The sequence below is a fragment of the Moschus berezovskii genome, chromosome 28 (genome assembly GCF_049115385.1).
Source record: "Moschus berezovskii isolate FMDL1 chromosome 28, NW_MosBer_1.0, whole genome shotgun sequence".
NCBI classification, from domain to species: domain Eukaryota; kingdom Metazoa; phylum Chordata; class Mammalia; order Artiodactyla; family Moschidae; genus Moschus; species Moschus berezovskii.
This window is the reverse complement of record NC_142487.1, coordinates 15,307,010-15,327,104: the sequence shown is the minus strand read 5'-3', so window position 1 is coordinate 15,327,104 and position 20,095 is coordinate 15,307,010. Positions and strand designations below refer to the sequence as shown.

Sequence of the window (20,095 nt, the reverse complement as noted above, 5' to 3'; positions counted from 1 at the left end):
TCTTTTTCTAGATGCTTTAGATTATCTAGTCAATGTTTTTCTTGTTTTTTGACGTAGGGTTGTACTGCTATAAACTTCCCTTTTAGAACTGCTCTTTCTGCATCCCATAGGTTTTGGGTCATCATGTTTTTGTTGTCATAAAGGAGGCAAGAATATACAATAGGAAAAAGATAGTCTCTTCAATAAGCTGTGCTGGAAGAACTGGATAACTAGTTCTGTGCAAAAGAATTAAATTAGAATACTTCTTAACACCATCACTTCAGTTCAGTTCAGTCGCTCAGTCGTGTCTGACTCTTTGTGACCCCATGAACCACAGCACGCCAGGCCTTCCTGTCCATCACCAACTCCCGGAGTCCACCCAAACTCATGTCCATTGAGTCGGTGAGGCCATCCAACCATGTTATCCTCTGTCGCCCCCTTCTCCTCCTGCCCTCAATCTTTCCCAGCATCACGGTCTTTTCCAATGAGTCAGCTCTTTGCATCAGGAGGCCAAAGTATTGGAGCTTCAGTTTCAACATCAGTCCTTCCAATGAACACCCAGGACTGATCTCCTTTAGAATGGACTGGTTGGATCTCCTTGCAGTCCAAGGGACTCTCAAGAGTCTTCTCCAACACCCCAGTTCAAAAGCATCATCAGTTCTTCAGTACTCAGCTTTCTTTAGAGTCCAACTCTCACATCCAAAATGACTACTGGAAAAACCATAGCCTTGACTAGACGGACCTTGGTTGGCAAAGTAATGTCTCTGCTTTTTAATATGCTGTCTAGATTGGTCATAACTTTCCTGCCAAGGAGTAAGTGTCTTTTTATTTCATGGCTGCAATAACCATCTGCAGTGATTTTGGAGCCCCCAAAAATAAAGTCTGACACTGTTTCCACTGTTTTTCCATCTATTTCCCATGAAGTGATGGGACCAGATGCCATCATCTTAGTTTTCTGAATGTTGAGCTTTAAGCCAACTTTGTCACTCTCCTCTTTCATCCTCATCAAGAGACTCTTTAGTTCTTCTTCACTTTCTGCCATAAGGGTGATGTCATCTGCATTTCTGAGGTTATTGATATTTCTCCTGGCAATCCTGATTCCAGCCTGTGCTTCTTCCAGCCCAGCATTTCTCATGATGTACTCTGCATATAAGTTAAATAAGCAGGGTGACAATATACAGCCTTGACGTACTCCTTTTCCTGTTTGGAACCAGTCTGTTGTTCCATGTCCATTTCTAACTGTTGCTTCCTGACCTACATATAGGTTTCTCAAGAGGCAGGTCAGGTGGTCTGGTATTCCCATCTCTTTCAGAATTTTCCACAGTTTATTGTGATCCACACAAAGGCTTTGGAATAGTCAAAAAAATAGATGTTTTTCTGGAACTCTCCTGCTTTTTCAATGATCCAGCAGATGTTGGCAATCTGATCTCTGGTTCCTGTGCCCTTTCTAAAACCAGCTTGAACATCTGGAAGTTCATGGTTCATGTACTGTTGAAGCATAGCTTGAAGAATTTTGAGCATTACTTTACTAGTGTGTGAAATGAGTGCAATTGTGCAGTAGTTTGAGCATTCTTTGGCATTTCCTTTCTTTGGGATTGGAATGAAAACTGACCTTTTCCAGTCCTGTGGCCAATGATGAGTTTTCCAAATTTGCTGACATATTAAGTGCAACACTTTCACAGCATCATCTTTTAGGATTTGAAATAGCTCAAGTGGAATTCCATCACCTCCACTAGATTTGTTCGTAGTGATACTTCCTAAGGCCCACTTGACTTCCCATGCCAGGATATCTGGCTCTAGGTGAGTGATCACAACATCGTGATTATCTGGATCGTGAAGATCTTTTTTGTACAGTTCTTCTGTGTATTTTTGCCACTTCTTCTTAATATCTTCTGCTAGGTCCACACCATTTCTGTCCTTTATCGAGCCCATCTTTGCATGACATGTTCCCTTGGTATCTCTAATTTTCTTGAAGAGATCTCTAGTCTTTCCCATTCATTGTTTTCCTCAATTTCTTTGCATTGATCGCTGAGGAAGGCTTTTTATCTCTCCTTGCTGTTCTTTGGAACTCTGCATTCAAATGGGTATATCTTTCCTTTTCTCCTTTGCTTTTTACTTCTCTTCTTTTCACAGCTATTTGTCAGCCCTCCTCAGACAGCCATTTTGCTTTTTTGCATTTCTTTTCCTTGGGGATGGTCTTGATCCCTGTCTCCTGTACAATGTCACGAACCTCCACAGTTCATCAGCCACTCTGTCTATCGGATCTAGTCCCTAACACCATACACAAAGATAAACTTGAAATATATTAAAGACCAAAATGTTAAATCAGAAGCTATAAAACTCTCAGATGAAAACATAAGCAGAACACTCTATGACATAAATAATAGCAAGATCATTTATGACCCACCTCCAAGAATGGAAATAAAAACAAAAATAAATAAATAAATGGGACATAATTAAACTTGAAAGCTTTTACACAGCAAAAGAAACTATAAACAAGGTAAAAAGACAACCCTCAGAATGGGAGAAAATAATAGCAAATTAAACAACTGACAGAGAATTAATTTCCAAAATATACAAGCAGCTCATATAACTCAATACCAGAAAAACAAACAACCCAATCAAAAAGTGGGCAAAAGACCTAAACAGATATTTCTCCAAAGAAGACATACAGATGGCTAATAAACATATAAAAAGATGATCAACATCACTCATTATTAGAGAAATGCAAATCAGAACTACAATGAGTTATCACTTCACCCCAGACAGAATGGCCATAATCAAAAAATCCACAAACAACAAGTGCTGGAGAGGGTATGGAGAAAAGGGAACCCTCCTACACTGCTGGTGAGAATGTAAATTGATGCAGTCACTATGGAAGAGAGTATGGAGATGCCTTTAAAAACTAGAAATAAAGACACCATGTGACCCAGCAATACCACTTCTAGGCATTACCTGAGGAAACCAAAACTGACACATATACCCCAAAGTTAGCTGCAGCACTACTTACAATAGCCAAGACTTGGAAGCAACCTAGATGTCCACTGACAGATGAGTGGTAAAGAAGCTGTGGTACATATGTACAATGGAATATGACTCGGCCATAAAAAGGAATACATTTGAGTCAGTTCTAATGAGGTGGATGAACCTAGAGCCTATTATACAGTGAAGTAAGTCAGAAAGAGAAAAAAAATCCTGTATTAACGCATATATATGTCATCTAGAAGGATGGTACTGATGAATCTGTTCATAGAACAGCAATGCAGATGCAGACATAGAGAAAAGACTCATGGACAAGCGTTGGGGAGAAGAGGGAGAGGGTGAAATAAATGGAGAGTAGGATGGATGTATATACACTAATATATGCAAATAGACAGCCAATGAGAATTTGCTGTATGACTCAGGGAACTCAAACTGGGGCTCTGTAATAACCTAGAGGGGTGGGAACAGGCGGCAGGTGGGATGGAGATTCAAGAAGGAGGAGGCATATGTATACCTATGGCTTCCCTGATAGCTCAGTTGGTAAAGAAAATTTGCCTGCAATGCAGAGACCCCAGTTTGATTCCTGGGTTGTAAGATCCACTGGAGAAGGGATAGGCTACCCACTCCAGTATTCTGGCCTGGAGAATTCCATGGACAGAGGAGCCTGGTGGGATCCAGTCCATGGGGTCGCAAAGAGTTGGACACGACTGAGCACCTTTCACTTTCATGGTTAATTCATGTGGATGTATGACAGAAATCAAACCAATATTGTAAACCAATCATCAGTCAATTAAAATAAATAAATATTTTTTAAAATATATACCATATACTCTTAGAAATGATATAAAGATAAAAACAATCTCCTAAGGGAATAAAAAAAAAAATCCATACAGTCTATGGCACTGTGGAGGAAAGTTGCTTGGAGCATCTGAAAGAGTAGTTTTAAGTTTCTTGATTCTTCCTTAGAGTATCTAATATAAGGACAAGCATACCGCAGTAGCCTCTCAGTAAATCTTAACTGAATATACTGAACATGTTTAATAATAAATGTTTCTTGAATAAAAGAAAAATAGGCCACTACAGAGACAATTTTTTTCACAGTTCTATTTCTATTTCACATGAATCGAAAAGGGGCTGTTGGCCAAATTCCCAAAAGAAGGGAGATTATGTTTGCTGATGGTACACCACTAGCAGCTACACAGTAGTCAATCCACCTCCCGGCCTTTTGGTCATTAAGATCCATGATAAATTTGAACATTTAAATCACTTAAGAAGAAATAAGGCCACTGTCATCATTTTGTACCACTGTCTTCTGCCAGAATTCATTCTAAAGAAACAAAATCAAGAAACCCTACCCGAACAAGCTTTTCTGAGTCCCCTCTCCATTTGCTGACAATGGTAGATGCAGAAATATTAAAGAAGGTGGTTTTGCATTCCGTAGCCACAGCTTTGGCCAGTAAAGTCTTTCCTGTACCTGGAGACACATGTGGGAAAAACATGAGTGACCCTCAAACTCCATCCCTCTGCTGACAGACAGAGGACAGTCACACAAGCCACACAGGAGGTGGGTACACAGCGCGCGCTGCCCCAGTCCCGAAGGGAAGACAGGTGGGGCAACCCATCCTCTGCACACTCACTTCACACCAAGGTCACAGCAAAAAGATTCCTTTACCTGGAGGTCCGTAGAGCAGCAGTCCTTTCCAGGGGGAAAGAATTCCTGTAAAGAGCTGTGGGTACTGTGGGAGCAAGGAACAATGATGAGGTTAGGTACCTGCAGGGCGGCCTGCACACCCTCAGTTCAGGCAAGCCAGGGGAGCTGGGATGGAACACATGCAACTCTGGCCCAGCCCCTCCTTTTTTAAGACTGGCTTTCTCTCTGTACACACACACACACACACGAGTATCTCATTTATCCCAATTTGACTTTCACTCTTGATAGGATGCATGGCCGATTTTTTTTGCTTTTTCAAAGAGCAGTTATTTTAAGGAGAAGAAAGGCATGTATAGGTACTATCCGCTCCACTGAAGTAGTCACTTCTCAAACGCAAAATGTTATTTCCTCCAGAGTTCGAGCAGTCTTTTGAATGTTGTGAAGCAGGTACGCTCTTTAAGATGCCAACTTTTTTAAACCAATATAGAAAGGTGTATGTGAGTAAAGTTCAAAGTTATGGTGAAGCCCGATTTGGAAGTTGAGAACGTGCAATGCACGATATGTAATGAGACACTGACTCCAAACAGGACACGCATGGACTTCAGTGAATCTCTCCTGTTAGTTCAAATTCAAACCATCTGGAGTTGGTAAAGGACAAGAGAGAAGGAAAAGGAATAGTAAAATTATAACTAGCTATTAGCTTCTTGCTGATGCTAGTTCAAAATCTTGACATCATATGGAACTTCAAATACCATGGCGACAACACATCCAGAGAGTCTCAATGAGATGCCCTAGCCTTTTGCACAGAAGACTTGAACAATGGAGCCATTCAGAGGAAACAGGGAACACCTTTCTACTTACTCTGACCACCACTATAGTTCCTCCCCAACATGTCTGAACACAGGAAGGAAGAAAGGACAGTCCAAACTGACTGATTTTGTCTCATTTGAATAGAAGCATCTAAAAATCAGGGGCTGCAAGGGCTCAGGGGTAAGAATAAATAGGTTATTCAAGAAAGTAAATTTGTAATCCTGACTGCAGGAGATCACCAAAAATGGACAGTAATTATTTGCAGCTCCTTACATCAAGAGGCAGAGGATATTTCTCCACCACATGAATCTGGACTTGGCCTCATGAATTTGGCCAGTGGGGCATTAGCAAGTAGAATAAGAGACTTGAAGATATAAGGTATATGAAAAGAGACAGGGGAAAGACTCAGCGATTGGGCCCTTTCTTGCTTCTGTCTGGGAACTCGCTGCCACCATGTGAACAAGACTGGGCTCTCCTGCTGGAGGATGAGAGGCAGAGAGAGGTCTCAGGTGTCCTGGTGACCCCAGCCTTCCCAGCCTCTCCATCTTCTCCAGCCAGACTGGCTGATACCCCGGACATGTGAGTGAGTCCAACCAACATCATGCGGAAAAGCATAAGCTGGCCCTACCGAGCCCAGCCCCAAATGCCCACCCACAGAACTGCTGCAAACAAGGAAATGATTGCAGTTCTAAGGCACTAAGTGTTGGGGTGGTCTGTTATATAGCAAGCCATGTGGAACACTGACCTCATCGCCACTGCTGTAAACCAAACATGTAGTCTTGCTTTCTATTTTTCTTCCTGTTTAGTATCAAACCAGTCAATCCTAAATGGAATCAACCCTGAATATCCATCAGAAGGATTGATGCAGAAGCTGAAACTCCAATATTTTGGCCACCTGATGCAAAGCACCAACTCATTGGAAAAGACCCTGATGCTGGGAAAGATTGAGGGCAGGAAGAGAATGAAGAGGCAGAAGATGGGATGGTTGGATGGCATCATCGACTCAATGGACATGAGTTTGAGCAAACTCTGGGAGATGGTGAAGGACAGGGAAGCCTGGTGTGCTACAGTCTATAGCGTTGCAAAGTCAGATATGACTTAGTGACCAAACAACAACAACACAGACCTCACCGCCACTGGTGTAAACCAAACATGGAGGCTTGTTTTTCCATTTTTCTTCCTGTTTAGTGAGCCACTCTGCACAAAGATTTGTCAGCAATAAGCAATGAGCACAACTCAATGGCTCTACTAGCTGGTACCCTGGAAGGGGCTGTCTAGTCTTTACAACCAGCCGAAAGCAAAGCCTGCAGTGACGGGAGTACTGGGGCGAGGCGGGGGAAATCCACGCAAACACAGTCAGATGCTCTCTCCTATGGCAGGTATTTTTACTGTAATAAGTATATTTAGGGAGATAGGCTGACAGTAACTGACTAATCATATATACTACAGAGTCTTAGATCTTAAATTACCTCTTAGAGAAGACACCTGCCTTCAACCAATATGTAACATGATTTCAAATGGCCTAGAATGGACAGAGCCTTGGAGCTCCCGGGTCGACAAAATACTGTGACATAGGCAAAAAGCTAATGTATGACCAGTAAACACATGAAAAGATGCTCAACATCACTAATTATCAGAGAAATGCAAATCAAAAGTATAATGAGGCAGAATGGCCTCACACCAGGCAGAATGGCCATCATCAAAAAATCTACAAACAATAAATGCTGGAGAAGATGTGGAGAAAAGGGAACCCTCCACTGTCGGTAGGAATGTAAAATGAGAATGATACAGCCATTATGGAGAACAGTACGGGGATTCCTTAAAAAACTAGGAATAAATCTACCATATGACCCAGCAACCCCATATGTGGGTATATACCATCTGAAAATCGTAATTGAAAAAGACACATGTACTCCAGTGTTCACAGCAGCATTAGTGACAATAGCCGGGGCGTGGAAGCAGCCCAGACGTCCACGGAGAGATGAATGCATAAATACATGCAATGGAATATTACTTAGTCATAAAGAAGGATGAATGAGTCAGTCCTAGTGAGGTAGATGAACCTAGAGCTTGTTCTATGACTGAAGTAAGTCAGAAAGAAGAACACGAAATATAGGGTATTAACGCATGTATATGGAATCTAAAAAATGGTACTGAAGAATCTGTCTGTAGGAAAGGGATGGAGATGCGGACGTAGAGAATGGGCTTGTGGACACAGTGCCGGAGGGAGAGTGGAGCAAATGGAGGAAGCAGCATGAGCATCTATGCGCTATCAGCTGTCAGATGGATGGCTGGTGAGTTGCCGGGTGGCACAGGGAGCCCTCTGGCGCTCTGCAATGACCTGGAGGGATGGGGTCGGGGGAGGAGGGGAAACTCGGGAGGGAGGGGATGTATGTGTAATTATGGCTGATTCACACTGTGGTACAGCAGAAACCAACACAACATTGTAAAAATTCTTTAAATATATTTAAATTTAAATATATATATATATATTTGAATTTTTAAAAAAGAAAAAAAGAGTCAACCTGTGAACAGAACATCACCCTGTCTTTCTCTTCCTGATAGGTGAGCTTGCCCCATGGACAATGAACAGAAGTTTGGCCTCCCAAGAGGCCTCCCATCCTTACCCTTATAGGATACACAACAGCTTCTTTGACTAACTGCTTGGCTGCATCGAGTCCAATAATGTCATTCCACTTTATGTTTGGATTATGGAGATAAATGTCCTGCAATGCACATTTGATCATTCTGTTAAAACTAATGTTCTCCTTCACTGCTGTAATAAACACAGGAGCAGCAGAATACTTGACTTGCAATAGGACATAAAGTGCTTCTGATAAAAAAAAACTTTTCATATTAGATACATATGTATCTAATTAGATACATATTGTAATTTGAGGTGAGTTCACCAAAGGGATGCCATGAAAACATTCAGTGAATTTTCCCTGAAGAAGATATTCATAATATAATACTGTACTTTTAGGGTGAAAAACAAAAATCTCCTAGGGACTTCTCTAGTGGTCTAGTGGTTAAGAGTCTGGGCTCCCAAAGCAGGGGACCCAAGTTCAATCCCTGGTCAGGGAACTAGAGCCCACACGCCACAATTAAGGCCTGGTGCAGCCAAATTATATCTGTACATGTGTACACATATGCGTGTGTGCCACGTTGCTTCATTTGTGTCCGACTCTTTACAGCCCTATGGAGTGTAGCCTACCAGGCTCCTCTGTCCATGGGATTTCCCGGGCAAGGACACTGGAGTGGGCTGCCATTTACTTCTCCAGGGGTGTATACATATATATAGAGATTCACATATATACTATATACATATATATATATATATATACATTTTTAAAAGGCTTTGTATACATACATATACATACATGGGCTTCCCAGGTGGCTCTAGTGGTAAAGTTCCCGCCTGCCACTGGGAGACATAAGAGATGTGGGTTCAATCCCTGGGTCGGGAAGATCCCCTGGAGGAGGGCATGGCAACCCATTCCAGTATTCTTGCCTGGACAATCTCACGGGCAGAGGAGTATGATGGAATACAGTCCACAGGGTCACAAAGAGTCGACTTAGCATGCATGCATGCACATATACATATATATGCATACAAAATATGTATATATACAAATATTAGCTATATATACAAAATATATATGTATGTATATATATGAAAGGGAAAGTGTTAGTCACTCAGTCATGGCCGACTCTTTGCAACCCCGTGGACTGTAGCCCGCCAGGCTCCTCTGTCCATAGAATTCTACAGGCAAGAATATCGGAGTGGGTTGCCATTTCCTTCTCCAACTACATACACACACACAAAATAAAGGGCTTCCCAGGTGGCTCAGTGAAGCATCCAACTGCCAATGCAGGAGATGTGGGTTTAATCCCTGAGTTCGATTCCTGAGGTCAGGAAGATCCCCTGGAGAAGGAAATAGCAACCCACTCCAGTATTCTTGTCTGGAAAATCCCATGGATGGAAGAGCCTTGCAGGCTACAGGCCATGGAGCTGCAAAAGAGTAGGACATGACTTGGCAACTAAACAACAATACAAAATAAAATTTACCAAAAAGAAAAAAATCTCTGAACAATGGACTATACCTGTCTTCAGTTAATAACAAACCATGCTGATTTACGACTGTAATCAAAGAAGCTACAGAACATGCCTACAAATTTCATTAGCTTTTAATCCGAAACATAGTTCCTAGCTGGTGCCTGGCCTCTCTCCTGCTCCTTGATCTCAACAACACTTTCTAATTTGCTACATAAAAGGGATAATGCTCCTCTGAAACCAATTTCTCTTTTTCCCTAGTGATTGCTCCCTACTTCCATCAGGAGCAATTGCTTCTACAAAATCCAAGGAAGCCAACAACCAAGTGAAAGTACAGTTTTCCCCTCACAGAGTAGAGCCCCGTAGCAACCACGGAGGATAATCAATTAAGGTAGCTTTTACTGATAACTAATTTGCAGTCTCCAAACTTCAATTTCACAATATGCTCAGAACAGTCACTCAGGGGCTTGTCTCAGTGGAGCTGTATTGGGCAAACTTGTCTAGAGTGTTATAGCAAAAAGAAAAAAAAAAAACCCACCTCCTTTCCATAGTCATTCTGAGTGACTACAGAACAATCTGGAAACTAATTTTATATGTATTTAATTTTTTTAAAAGTGATATGTGCACATGATTCAAAAACATAAAACCAGGGACTTCCTTGGTGGTCTAGTGGTTAAGAATCACCCTCTCAATGCAGGGGACGTGGGCTTGATCCATGGCCTGGGACTGAGATCCATGTGCCAAGGGGCAACTAAGCCCAAGTGTCGCAACTACTGAGCCCTCACAGTGCAACAAAAGATCCCCCATGATGCAACGAAGATCCTGAGTGCTGCAACTGAGACCTGGTGCAACCTAATAAATAAATATATATAATACGGAAAAACATATTTTTAAATGCTGGTGAGATGTTATGCCCCTACTCAGTCCCCCATCCTCCCAGATCCGTCCACAAGGGGTGACAACGTTTCTTAGAGAAACTCTTTTCGCAGCTGATTTTGATACTGCGTGATATGTAGGATCCATTCCTGGGTGAGATGACAAAGGCCTCAGTCTTCCCAAATCTTGGGAGAACCACCCCGTCTTGAAAGGACCAGCCACTCACTCTTATTACCACACTTTCTTAGGAAAAGCTTTGCACACAATGGGCATTCATTGGAGATCAAGGCGTCCATCGTAACAGCAGTATCTCTGGTCCTCATCAAGCATTGACACTGAATTCCACATGGTAGTGTTAATAATTTCCCAATAGGAAGTTCCGCCTTATCTCAATCAAAAGTTATCAGAACTCAGTAGAACTGCCTCAGCGGGAGGTGAGCTCCCCGTCCCTGTCGGCTTTCAAGCAGAGTCCGTATGACTGCCTCTCGCAGTTCTGTAGAAAGGATTCCAGGTGGAATCATTCCAGGCTGCTTCTGCTCCACAGCTTTATCATCACGGTATCCTTTTGCAAAGACAGCAACAAGACTTGACTTGGGGGTATAACATATTTTTCTCTGCTCTCTTATGCATCCTAATCACCGTAGCCTGGCTCGACCCCCCCATCCTCTCACTGATGATAACTTCTGAGCTGGTCTTCCTGTTTCCATTTCTGGGATGGCCTTCCACACAGTCACTAGAACAAGCTGTCTAAAAGCACACTTGTCATCACATCCTCCTGATGGACGCCTTTCAGAGATTCTGCATCTGGTAGACTGAGCCCCTCCGGCACTGTTCACAGCGCCCTTACCCGCCGGGACCCCAGCCTCGCTCTCCAGTCCCTTCTCCCGCCATTTCTAATGGTGTTTCAGGTGGTTCCCCAGAAACACTGCATAAGCGCTACAACTCACTTGTCTGTCCCTCTGCCCAGAACGCCTCCCCTCCGCTCTCCTCTACCCTTTCTCACGGGCTATTTCCTGTGTCTCTTCTTCCCTAAGAAGATACAGATCCTTTCCAGCAACGTTCACCTTTGTGTTTCCACCCGCCAGCACGTGCCTGACACATCAGAGGCGTGCAGGGGATACCTGCTGGGCTACATGGAGACCTGGGGACCTTAATGACCTCAGAGCAGCTGTGCAATTTTTGCATCATTTTAAACATCCAGGAAGGAACCTGCCTAGGTTTCAGTCTTTCATTAAATATGAGATCACTGGAGATTAGAAAAATCTCCTATAACTCAGGAATCTATTCGGTTACCAAGGAACTTGCCCCAAGAAACACAGAGAGAAAAAGAGGAGGATCTAGAAATCAAATCCAGGTCAACCTATTCCTGAGCTTGTGTCATCAACCACTAGATTTCACTGCCTTTAGGTCCTGGGGGACCAAGCTTGAAAAAAATTAGTCGTGTAGATGGTAAGATCTTTCCTACTAATCTGTTTCTTCATGAAAATTTCCAATTATGAAACCAGACTCCCGACATCTCTATTTCTAGGCTTAGACTGTTTAAACAAAACACAGACGTGCTCTCTCCTTCTCTAAGAGGCTTTCTTTCCTTAAATCTTGGCTTAGCTCTAAAACCTTTCACCTGTCCCTTCCTTTCTAAGTCCTTTTCTCTTTGGGTTTTCTTGGCCTCTATAGTGAGATGGTGGGCTTTTTGTATTGTAATTTTATGATTCTATAATTTATTCATCATGCATTATTGTGCCTCTAAACAATATGAGTGCCTTCGCAAGTGGGGGCACTTTATAAATAAATGATCATATTTATTGTTATTAATAAAAGAAGCAGCCCACAATGCTCCTGGAGCCCCAGTCTGCCTCCGTAAATTTGTGAATTGAATATCAGATCTTACCCGGCTCACCACGGCTGCCAATTCTCGCATCTCACTGTTCATGCCAATAAATGCACTCAGAGGTTTCAACAGTCGTTCCTGGTGATGAGAGTAGAAAGCCTCACGTTATAATATTGCTTCATCACTTAGGAGGGAAAACAGGGCACAGAGCTCCATGACACAAATGGTGGCAGATCACTGTGACCTTTAACTGGATCTCAAGGCTCCTCTGGACTCAAAATTGTATTCCAGAATTTCATCTGGATTTTGGCAGTTTGCAAGATGAATGTCCCATCCCAGCCACTTACTGAGGGATCTGGGTTACAGTCGAAGCTGTTCAAGCCAAGTTCACTGGTTGCTCCTTTGATGGCATCTGTGAGCAACCCTCGGAAGTCAATGACTGGGCCCTGAAAGGGAGTAATAGTTATTGCAGCAGCCATTAAAACAGGAGGGAAGACTCTCCTTAATAGCTCAGCTTCATTAAATCAAGACACATTTATGTACCATGGTCTGCAGTGCAAATTTAAAGTGAAGCTTTAGGAGGAAGCTATGCCAATAATGAACAAGATGATTTCCTCACGTTGGGGCACTCCAGGAGAAAAAAAAAAACAAAACACGTTATAAATAAATTTTTCACAGTGAAGTTGGCTTGAATAAAATTCCCGAGAATTTTTCAGTTCCTGACGCACCATCAGTTTCCTACGTGTCCACTTCCTGCATCATCTTCCTTTTAAAATATTCCACACGTGGAAAGAACTCACTGGCACAAGAATAATGATAGTTTCTATTTACTGACTGCTGTACCTTCACCACTCAGCAGAGTGCCTGGCACAAATCAGGTGTGTGAGGTACCTGCTGTGGATTATCGCCAATTCTTATAACACTTCTGCTAGACGAAAGTGGCATCCTAGTTTCACTGATGTGGAGTGACATGATCTACCCAGGAACTTAAGACCAGGATTCAAACCCAGATATCTGTCTCCCATACCCAGATTCCTTCTGATGCCACTGTCCCCCCAGAGGAAGAAGGAAAAAGCAAGGATACACGTAAAAATTAAATAACAGTAACAGGAGCCAACACTTCAGTTCAGTTCAGTTCAGTTCAGTCGCTCGGTTGTGTCCAACTCTCCGCGACCCCATGAATCACAGCACGCCAGGCCTCCCTGTCCATCACCAACTCCCGGAGTTCACTCAAACTCATGTCCACAGAGTCGGTGATGCCATCCAGCCATCTCATTCTCTGCCGTCCCCTTCTCCTCCCTCCCCCAACCTTTCCCAGCATCAGATTCTTTTCCAGTGAGTCAACTCGTCGCATGAGGTGCCCAAAGTATTGCTGTTACTGAGTGTTTATCACGTGCTCTCCGTTCACTATGACATTGGAGGTGGACACTATGATTATTTCCATTTCAGAGATGAGAGAAATGAGGCTTGGAGAGATCTAAAAACTTGCCCAAGAATCACAGTCAGGAAGGTGAGACGTGGGATTTGAACCTAGGCAGGCTGACTTCAAAGCTGGTGCCTTGAGAACAACACACCTAGTCAATTTGCAGGGGGACTTGGGTATCGTGAGCTTTGGAGGCTCTGAGATCGGGCACCTCTGAGATGGCAATGAAATATCCGTTTTTGGAGATGGGCCCCCTGACTATAAGCCTTTCTTCAGCTCATGAAATGCTAGGGAGAAACTGTCCACACTTTAACCTGAGGGCATTTCTGCTGCAAACAGAATTTATAGCCAGATTCTTTCAAAGGTTAAGTGTTGGATTAAATAGCCCCTTCCTTGACCTGATCAGAAATATCCACTCATATCAATGTGAGATATTCATAAGATCTACAATGCTGCAACACTGCTGGCCACAAAAGTGACCGGAAACGCCATGAAGGGTAATAAGCAGGGAAGTACTTTGTGGGTGGTGCTGATTGGAATGTGTCACCTCCAGCAATCACCCATACAATTGAGGCCCTAAAAGGAGCCAGTTCCCCTTGATTTCCAGGGGATGCTCCCCATTTCCCTCCAGACACACACACCCAGAGTTTAGTTTGCCTGAGAAGAGCTGGCTAGAGGTGAGCCAGCAGTCCCACAGGATCGAAGAAAGAAAAGTAACTCTTAATGGAATTCAGTCCTCAAAGTTACAGTCAAGAGAAACACACTGGTGTCTTTTTATTTATTTTTATAAAAAGCTGCTGCTTTTTATTTCCAAGTGACACATTTTTACCTACCTTTAGCCTACAGCTACCCAAACAGGGTCCTTTCTGTTTGAGAGACTATTACACACGAATCAGGACATGAAGTTCATTAGGAAAGCAGTAAAAATAGCTATCGAGGACAAGATCAACCTTGTAACAACTGAGGTTCACATGAAATTGCATTCAAATTGGAGCCATATCTCCAAGGAGAAAGGGACACTGCTAGTCAACTCCCACTGACAGGGCAGAAAGGAATGAATGTGAGGCCACAACTCCTTAAATAATGCGGGACAGTTTATCACTGTAATCACAGGATTTTTAAGCTGAAAGGAACCAAGCCATCTCTTCCAAACTCCGCAATTTACAAATGGGAAACTGAGCGCCTTGGAGATGGAGCCACCCATTCAAACCCACCCATCCAGAAGGGAGACCCGGTCCAGGACCTCAGGGTTTCATCCTCAGCCCATCTCTTCCCAGTTCACCCCACAGCCAACCTTTGATCATCACATATTACCTTACCTGTTGACAAAACACTCAAAATTTTTCATTTTCAAAAAGAAAAGGGAAATTCCCCCATTCAGTGTTCGGTTCACGAGTCCCGCTTACTTTTTGTGGACGGACGTTTTCTTCTCCACTGCTTTTGTTGATTCCAGATATACTTAAGCCGAAGTCAGCGCTCTCCTTGTGAGTGTGATTGACAACCTCCTGGAAAAAGAGGAAGAGAAGTGAGAAGTCAGTGACAGAAAGCAACTTTGAGATGCTGGCTGCAGCTGCCTGTCCCATCGTCCCAAATCCTTCTGCAAATGGGGACTGCCATGTGTGATTCTGCCACTTTTGTGCAGACCCAACAAGACGAATAAACGCTGCTTATGCTGGGTGGGAAGAGCTGTCCCAGGAAGCCATGGGCTCTGAGCCCCACAAACAGTGGAGGAAATGGCTGGGCCTCCACCTTCTCCACTCACAGGCCTGTCTTTTCCCCTGGGGCCAGAGGTGCTTGTGGCTAGGGGTGGCTGAGTTTGGAAACACAGCAGAGTCAACAGTCAGCCAGCCTCCTGTGGGATTCATCCTGCCCCCTCTTGCTTTACCTCGCTTCCACCTGAGCCAGTCTACAATGGCCAGCACCACACAACCCCCTTGAAGATGAGAGAGTCCCTCTGACCAACTGAGTTGTGAGATAATGACTTTCTATCCCCCGGGACAGCTTTGACAAGCATTCTTCCAGTCTTCTTCACTATTTCCATTGGTTCTCTTTCCTTTAAACCTGGTTGGTATGTTAAGGTTCTCAGCATGGGTTTCACTCACCTTCTGGGCTCTCTCTCCTTTTGCTTGCCCATCTCTCCCCCACAGAAAGCCCGGTGTGGAGGTCTGGGTTAGCGACCCACCACGTGTCCCTTGGAGAAACCCAACAGGAGGCTTGGAGCCCAGCCACACCAAGACCACCCCAACCTACACTTAGGACCCCAGGGACACCCTGTGGGACAGGAAGAGCTGGCGCCTCCAGCTTCCTCAAGAGGAAGCCTGAGCCTTGTGAGAACCAGGCCCTCCTGCTCTGACTGGGCCTAGGATTCACCCCTCAAGGCCTGTCGCCCAGCACTCAGACCAGCCCAAAATTTGTGGGGAGGAAGGAGTCCTCTTTCCAATGTTGGAAGAAACTCTGTAACTGAACAAAATCAAACTGTCCTCGATGAACAAATAAATGTGACTATTTCCTTGGGGCTGTTTTTCAGCCACCTGCAATGGGATCGGCGCCAAGCAAAGCCATCCCGACCTGTTTGGGATGCTCCGTGTGGAGGGGCCTGGCATCCCCAGGCTTTCCCACTGTAGTTTTGGACCGCGGCCTCTGCTGGTGGATCTTGGGAAGATTGTGACAACTGTCGGTCATCACCCTAGGGCAGGGAACAAAGACCTTTGAGGAAATCCTGTTAACTGAATCTGAGATTGCAAACACCTCACACAGTACATTTAAAGAGAGTTCTGGAAAGATCTGCAGGTACAAATCCATCTGGACCATCCTCCCACCCAGTCCGGCCCAGCCCTGCCCATCATCAGTCTAACCCCCAGGCCTAAGGCGGGGCTAGAGGGTCCACCGCCTCCTCTCATGACACAACCTCTCATTTCAATAACTATTTAGAGTAAAAGATGATACACAGATGCCATGCACCATTTTTCTAGTTATCTTTCTTAAAGCCAACAATTTGCCACCCAACCTCGATGGCTGCCGTGTATAAACAGCCACCCAGAGAGGAGGTGAAGAAACCCCCAGCTGCCCCGTGCCACCCTGCTCCAGGCCTAAATGAGCAAGGCACTCCCAGACATTCGCTCACAGAGCGTTCCACCAGATACGGAGTGTTGAGCAAGTCCCAGGGGTGAACCTGTGGCTGAAAAGCGATCAGGCTTCCTTACGCATCCCAAGGCCGCCTCTGAAAATGCTGCTCACTGTTTCCGCTCACGAGCAGTGATCATTTATCACCGGAGTCTGACTAGCTTTATGGAAACTCTAAAGGAAAGACGAACACTTTGGTGGAAACAAAGAGGCTGTTCGGAAAGAACTGCACAAAAGCAAAGGTAGCCTCAGGCTTAGGGACCCTGTGACTGTCATAGTGAAGTAGGCTTGGGCTCCGCGACGCCAAAGGTCTTCACTTATAAAAGATAAGTGGCTAAGTCCCTTCCTTCTCAGGCTGCGGACAAGGGACTTAGAGTCACATAGCAGGGAATCCAGTGGGGCTCACAAGCTCTTGAGGGGCCAATGAGTTACCACGATCACAATCTAAGTTTTCTTCTTTTAATTGTGTCCTAAGATTTTTTTTTTTTTAAACTTTGCTCACAGCCTGAGTGATTGTGTCGTCTCTACTGGAAGCCCACTGCCACCTTCCCCCGAGGTCTGGGCTTTCCTATAATAGCAAAGAGCCACAGGCCTTGATGCCCCTCAGCTGTGCCGTCCTGGGCACTTTGTGAGCAGGCTCTGCTGACAGGCGTGTGGCCCGGAGTGGGAGGAGAGGAACGCGGGGAACACTGAGGCAAGTGAGGCTGACCCTCTTCTGTGTCAACCCAGAAGAGTCAGGAGACAGAGGGGCTCCAGTCAGATACCACGACTCCCAGACGAGACTGGGTTTGAGAAGCTGGAGAAAGAAATAGAAGCTGAGTGTGAGAAAAGGAGAGGAAGAGAAAGACCTGATTCCCTCCAGACTCTCAGGACCTGTGACCTGGAGAACACAGAGAAACGACCCTTACCATTTGAAAGGAAAAATATTTCTAGGGGGGTGTTTACTATGTTCTGGGAACTCACTATGTGTCAGACTCTTGCTCCAAGCTTGTAAGTGGCAGAGCCAGGAATTGAACCTGGATCTTTCGGTCTCTGAGGTCCATACTTTTCATACCACCTAGCCTAGAAAGACAAAGCATCAGCGGACGCAGTTCTTGGTGGTAAAAGCAGAGAGCCGACAGACATTGGTCCACGCCCTGGCTGTCGGTAACATAAGGCGAGCCCATGGCTGGCCCCCCAAGGTCACAGGACCATGGTCTGATTTGCTGCTTGGCAGACATGGAGCCGCACTGGAGAATCTTCTGGAAACAGATCCCACAAACTCTTAAGGGTTGAGTTGGTCAAGATGAATTACCATTTACTTTACCTTCTGGTCTTCCCTCCACTTCTTTGAGGTAAATTGTTTTCTGCTGTGGCAAAACAAATAGCAAGAGGAGAAGGAAAATTAAATTTTGACGAGAAACTGATTTTTCAGGTATGTCTGTCCTTTTACATTGTTCTTAAAATGTGTGCTACGTGCAGAAACTGTAAGCTATTCTCATCTAGAGAGGAATGGAATTACCAGCAAAGAGAAAGAAGCCCATGCTTCCCAAGCATTTCCACACAAAGACCCCAAAGGCCTCAGAAGATATCAAACATGTTGGGAGACCACACGCTCGGTGGCAGCTCCAGTGTGGGCTGCTTTATAGTTATCATTTCATTAAGTTTTCATGAACTTGACACTATTTTGCTGTGGTCCCTGGGACATGGCTCAGACGGTAAAGAATCTGCCTGCAGTGCAGGAGACCTGGGTTCAATCCTTGGGTCAGGAAGACCCCTGGAGAAGGGAATGGCCACCCACTCCAGTATTCTTGCCTGGAGAATTCTATGAAAAGATGAGCCTGACGGGCTACAGTCCATGGGGTCCCAAAGAATTGGACACAACTGAGCAACTAACACTTTCACTTTCTGGGGGATAGAACACTTACCAGTCATACCCTGCCTGTTTACCTTAAACTAAAGACATTGTGTCCAATATCCCAGGAGAGTATGGTTCCAAGCTAGAACTAGCATTAAAACCAAGTCGTCAGTAACAGTCCCGGTGGCCCAGTGATTAGGAGTCTCTGCTTTTTTCTACCAAAACTCAGATCCAAAAACCAGCCAAGGATGTGGTGCTATGGACACTGTACTGGAAGGGAGCGCACATAAAACCTTTCTCTCTCTCGGACCCCTTCCAGCTCTGTGATTCAGCCCTGGCTATTTTTAATTGACGTTCCTTTTGGTTTCCTGGTCCCTACATGAAATGTTAAAGTCTGTGGCTTAACAAGTGCCTTGTAAACAGGACAATGATCTCCCTTGGTTTATAATTACTTCCCCCACTTACAGACTTCTAAGTCAATGTCACTACAAAACACAGGGCCCTAACTTTAGATCTTTCCTCCAGCCAGCCTCCTTGACTGCTAACCTATACTGGGTCTTTGCATTATATTGATCATTATCTGGATTGATGGCTTTCAAAAGCATTTCATTATCTATACATGAGCTATTAGCCTCACCAATACTCATTTTCATGTTATTTTCAAGATAGATAATAGGTCTTCCCAACAAGAAAAAAGTCTTCTGTCATTTATTAGTCTTCCAACAGCTCTTTCCATCTCTAAAGAAATGAAAGTAATGTTGATCTTCTAAAAAGTACCTATGACACATTGGGGTTTTGCTTTCATTGCCCTAAATCATACAGTCCTCAAGCAAATGCCGACACAACGAAAAGGGACAACAGTGTTCGGACGATCATGTTTAAATTGCCTGCAATGGATCTCAAAGAGGCTACAGAATCCTTCTGGTCTATTCTTTCAGTGGTGGTGGTGGGGGAAACATCCTCTATCTGGGAATAAAATGAGGAAGACACACAGAACTTAAAGATGAGATAGCACCTTACTTCTAGAACATAGCCATGTACCTGTGTCTGATGCCTTTTTGACAATTTTGGGGTATTTCTGAAATTTTACAAAATAATAGCTCTCATATTCCATCAAAATGGTTTCAAGATCAACGTTGTCACAAACTTGAAAGCGTCGTAATCCCATTTTAGTTTCTTGCTCCAAAGTATTGGCTGCATCAATATATCTGGCCATTTCACAAAAGAAAAAAAAAAATTAACTCTAGGTAAAGAGAATAAAGGCAAAGTCCAAAGAAACTCAATACAAATAGTAAGCTTATATTAAAGAGTACATTAAACAAAAACTAGAATATACAAGGTTTGCCTGTATAGTAAGGAGCTCCAGGTTAAGTATATCCAGACACTGTGTTTCAAAACATTTTGGGGACTTCCCTAGTGGTCCAGCAGCTAAGACTTTGCACTCCCAATGCAGGGGGCCTGGCTTTGATCCCTGGTCAGGGAACTAAGAGTTTAGATGCCACAACTAAAGATCCCACATGCCTCAACGCAGA

The 20,095-nt window shown here is 44.1% G+C and overlaps 1 protein-coding gene across 2 annotated transcripts in view; it reads right to left on the bottom strand.

Moving 5' to 3' along the window:
- Positions 1 to 20,095, bottom strand: part of KATNAL2 (katanin catalytic subunit A1 like 2) — a 104,633-nt gene that overhangs the window by 29,737 nt on the left and 54,801 nt on the right. For both annotated transcript variants that reach the window (XM_055416820.2, XM_055416826.2), the window contains exons 3-11: positions 19,605 to 19,771; positions 18,033 to 18,075; positions 16,172 to 16,289; positions 15,010 to 15,108; positions 12,528 to 12,626; positions 12,241 to 12,318; positions 8,050 to 8,148; positions 4,634 to 4,697; positions 4,317 to 4,435 (exon numbers count right to left, since the gene is read on the bottom strand). In XM_055416820.2, the coding sequence (XP_055272795.2) occupies positions 4,317 to 4,435; positions 4,634 to 4,697; positions 8,050 to 8,148; positions 12,241 to 12,318; positions 12,528 to 12,626; positions 15,010 to 15,108; positions 16,172 to 16,289; positions 18,033 to 18,075; positions 19,605 to 19,771 (886 nt within the window). The remainder of the gene's footprint in view (positions 1 to 4,316; positions 4,436 to 4,633; positions 4,698 to 8,049; positions 8,149 to 12,240; positions 12,319 to 12,527; positions 12,627 to 15,009; positions 15,109 to 16,171; positions 16,290 to 18,032; positions 18,076 to 19,604; positions 19,772 to 20,095) is intronic.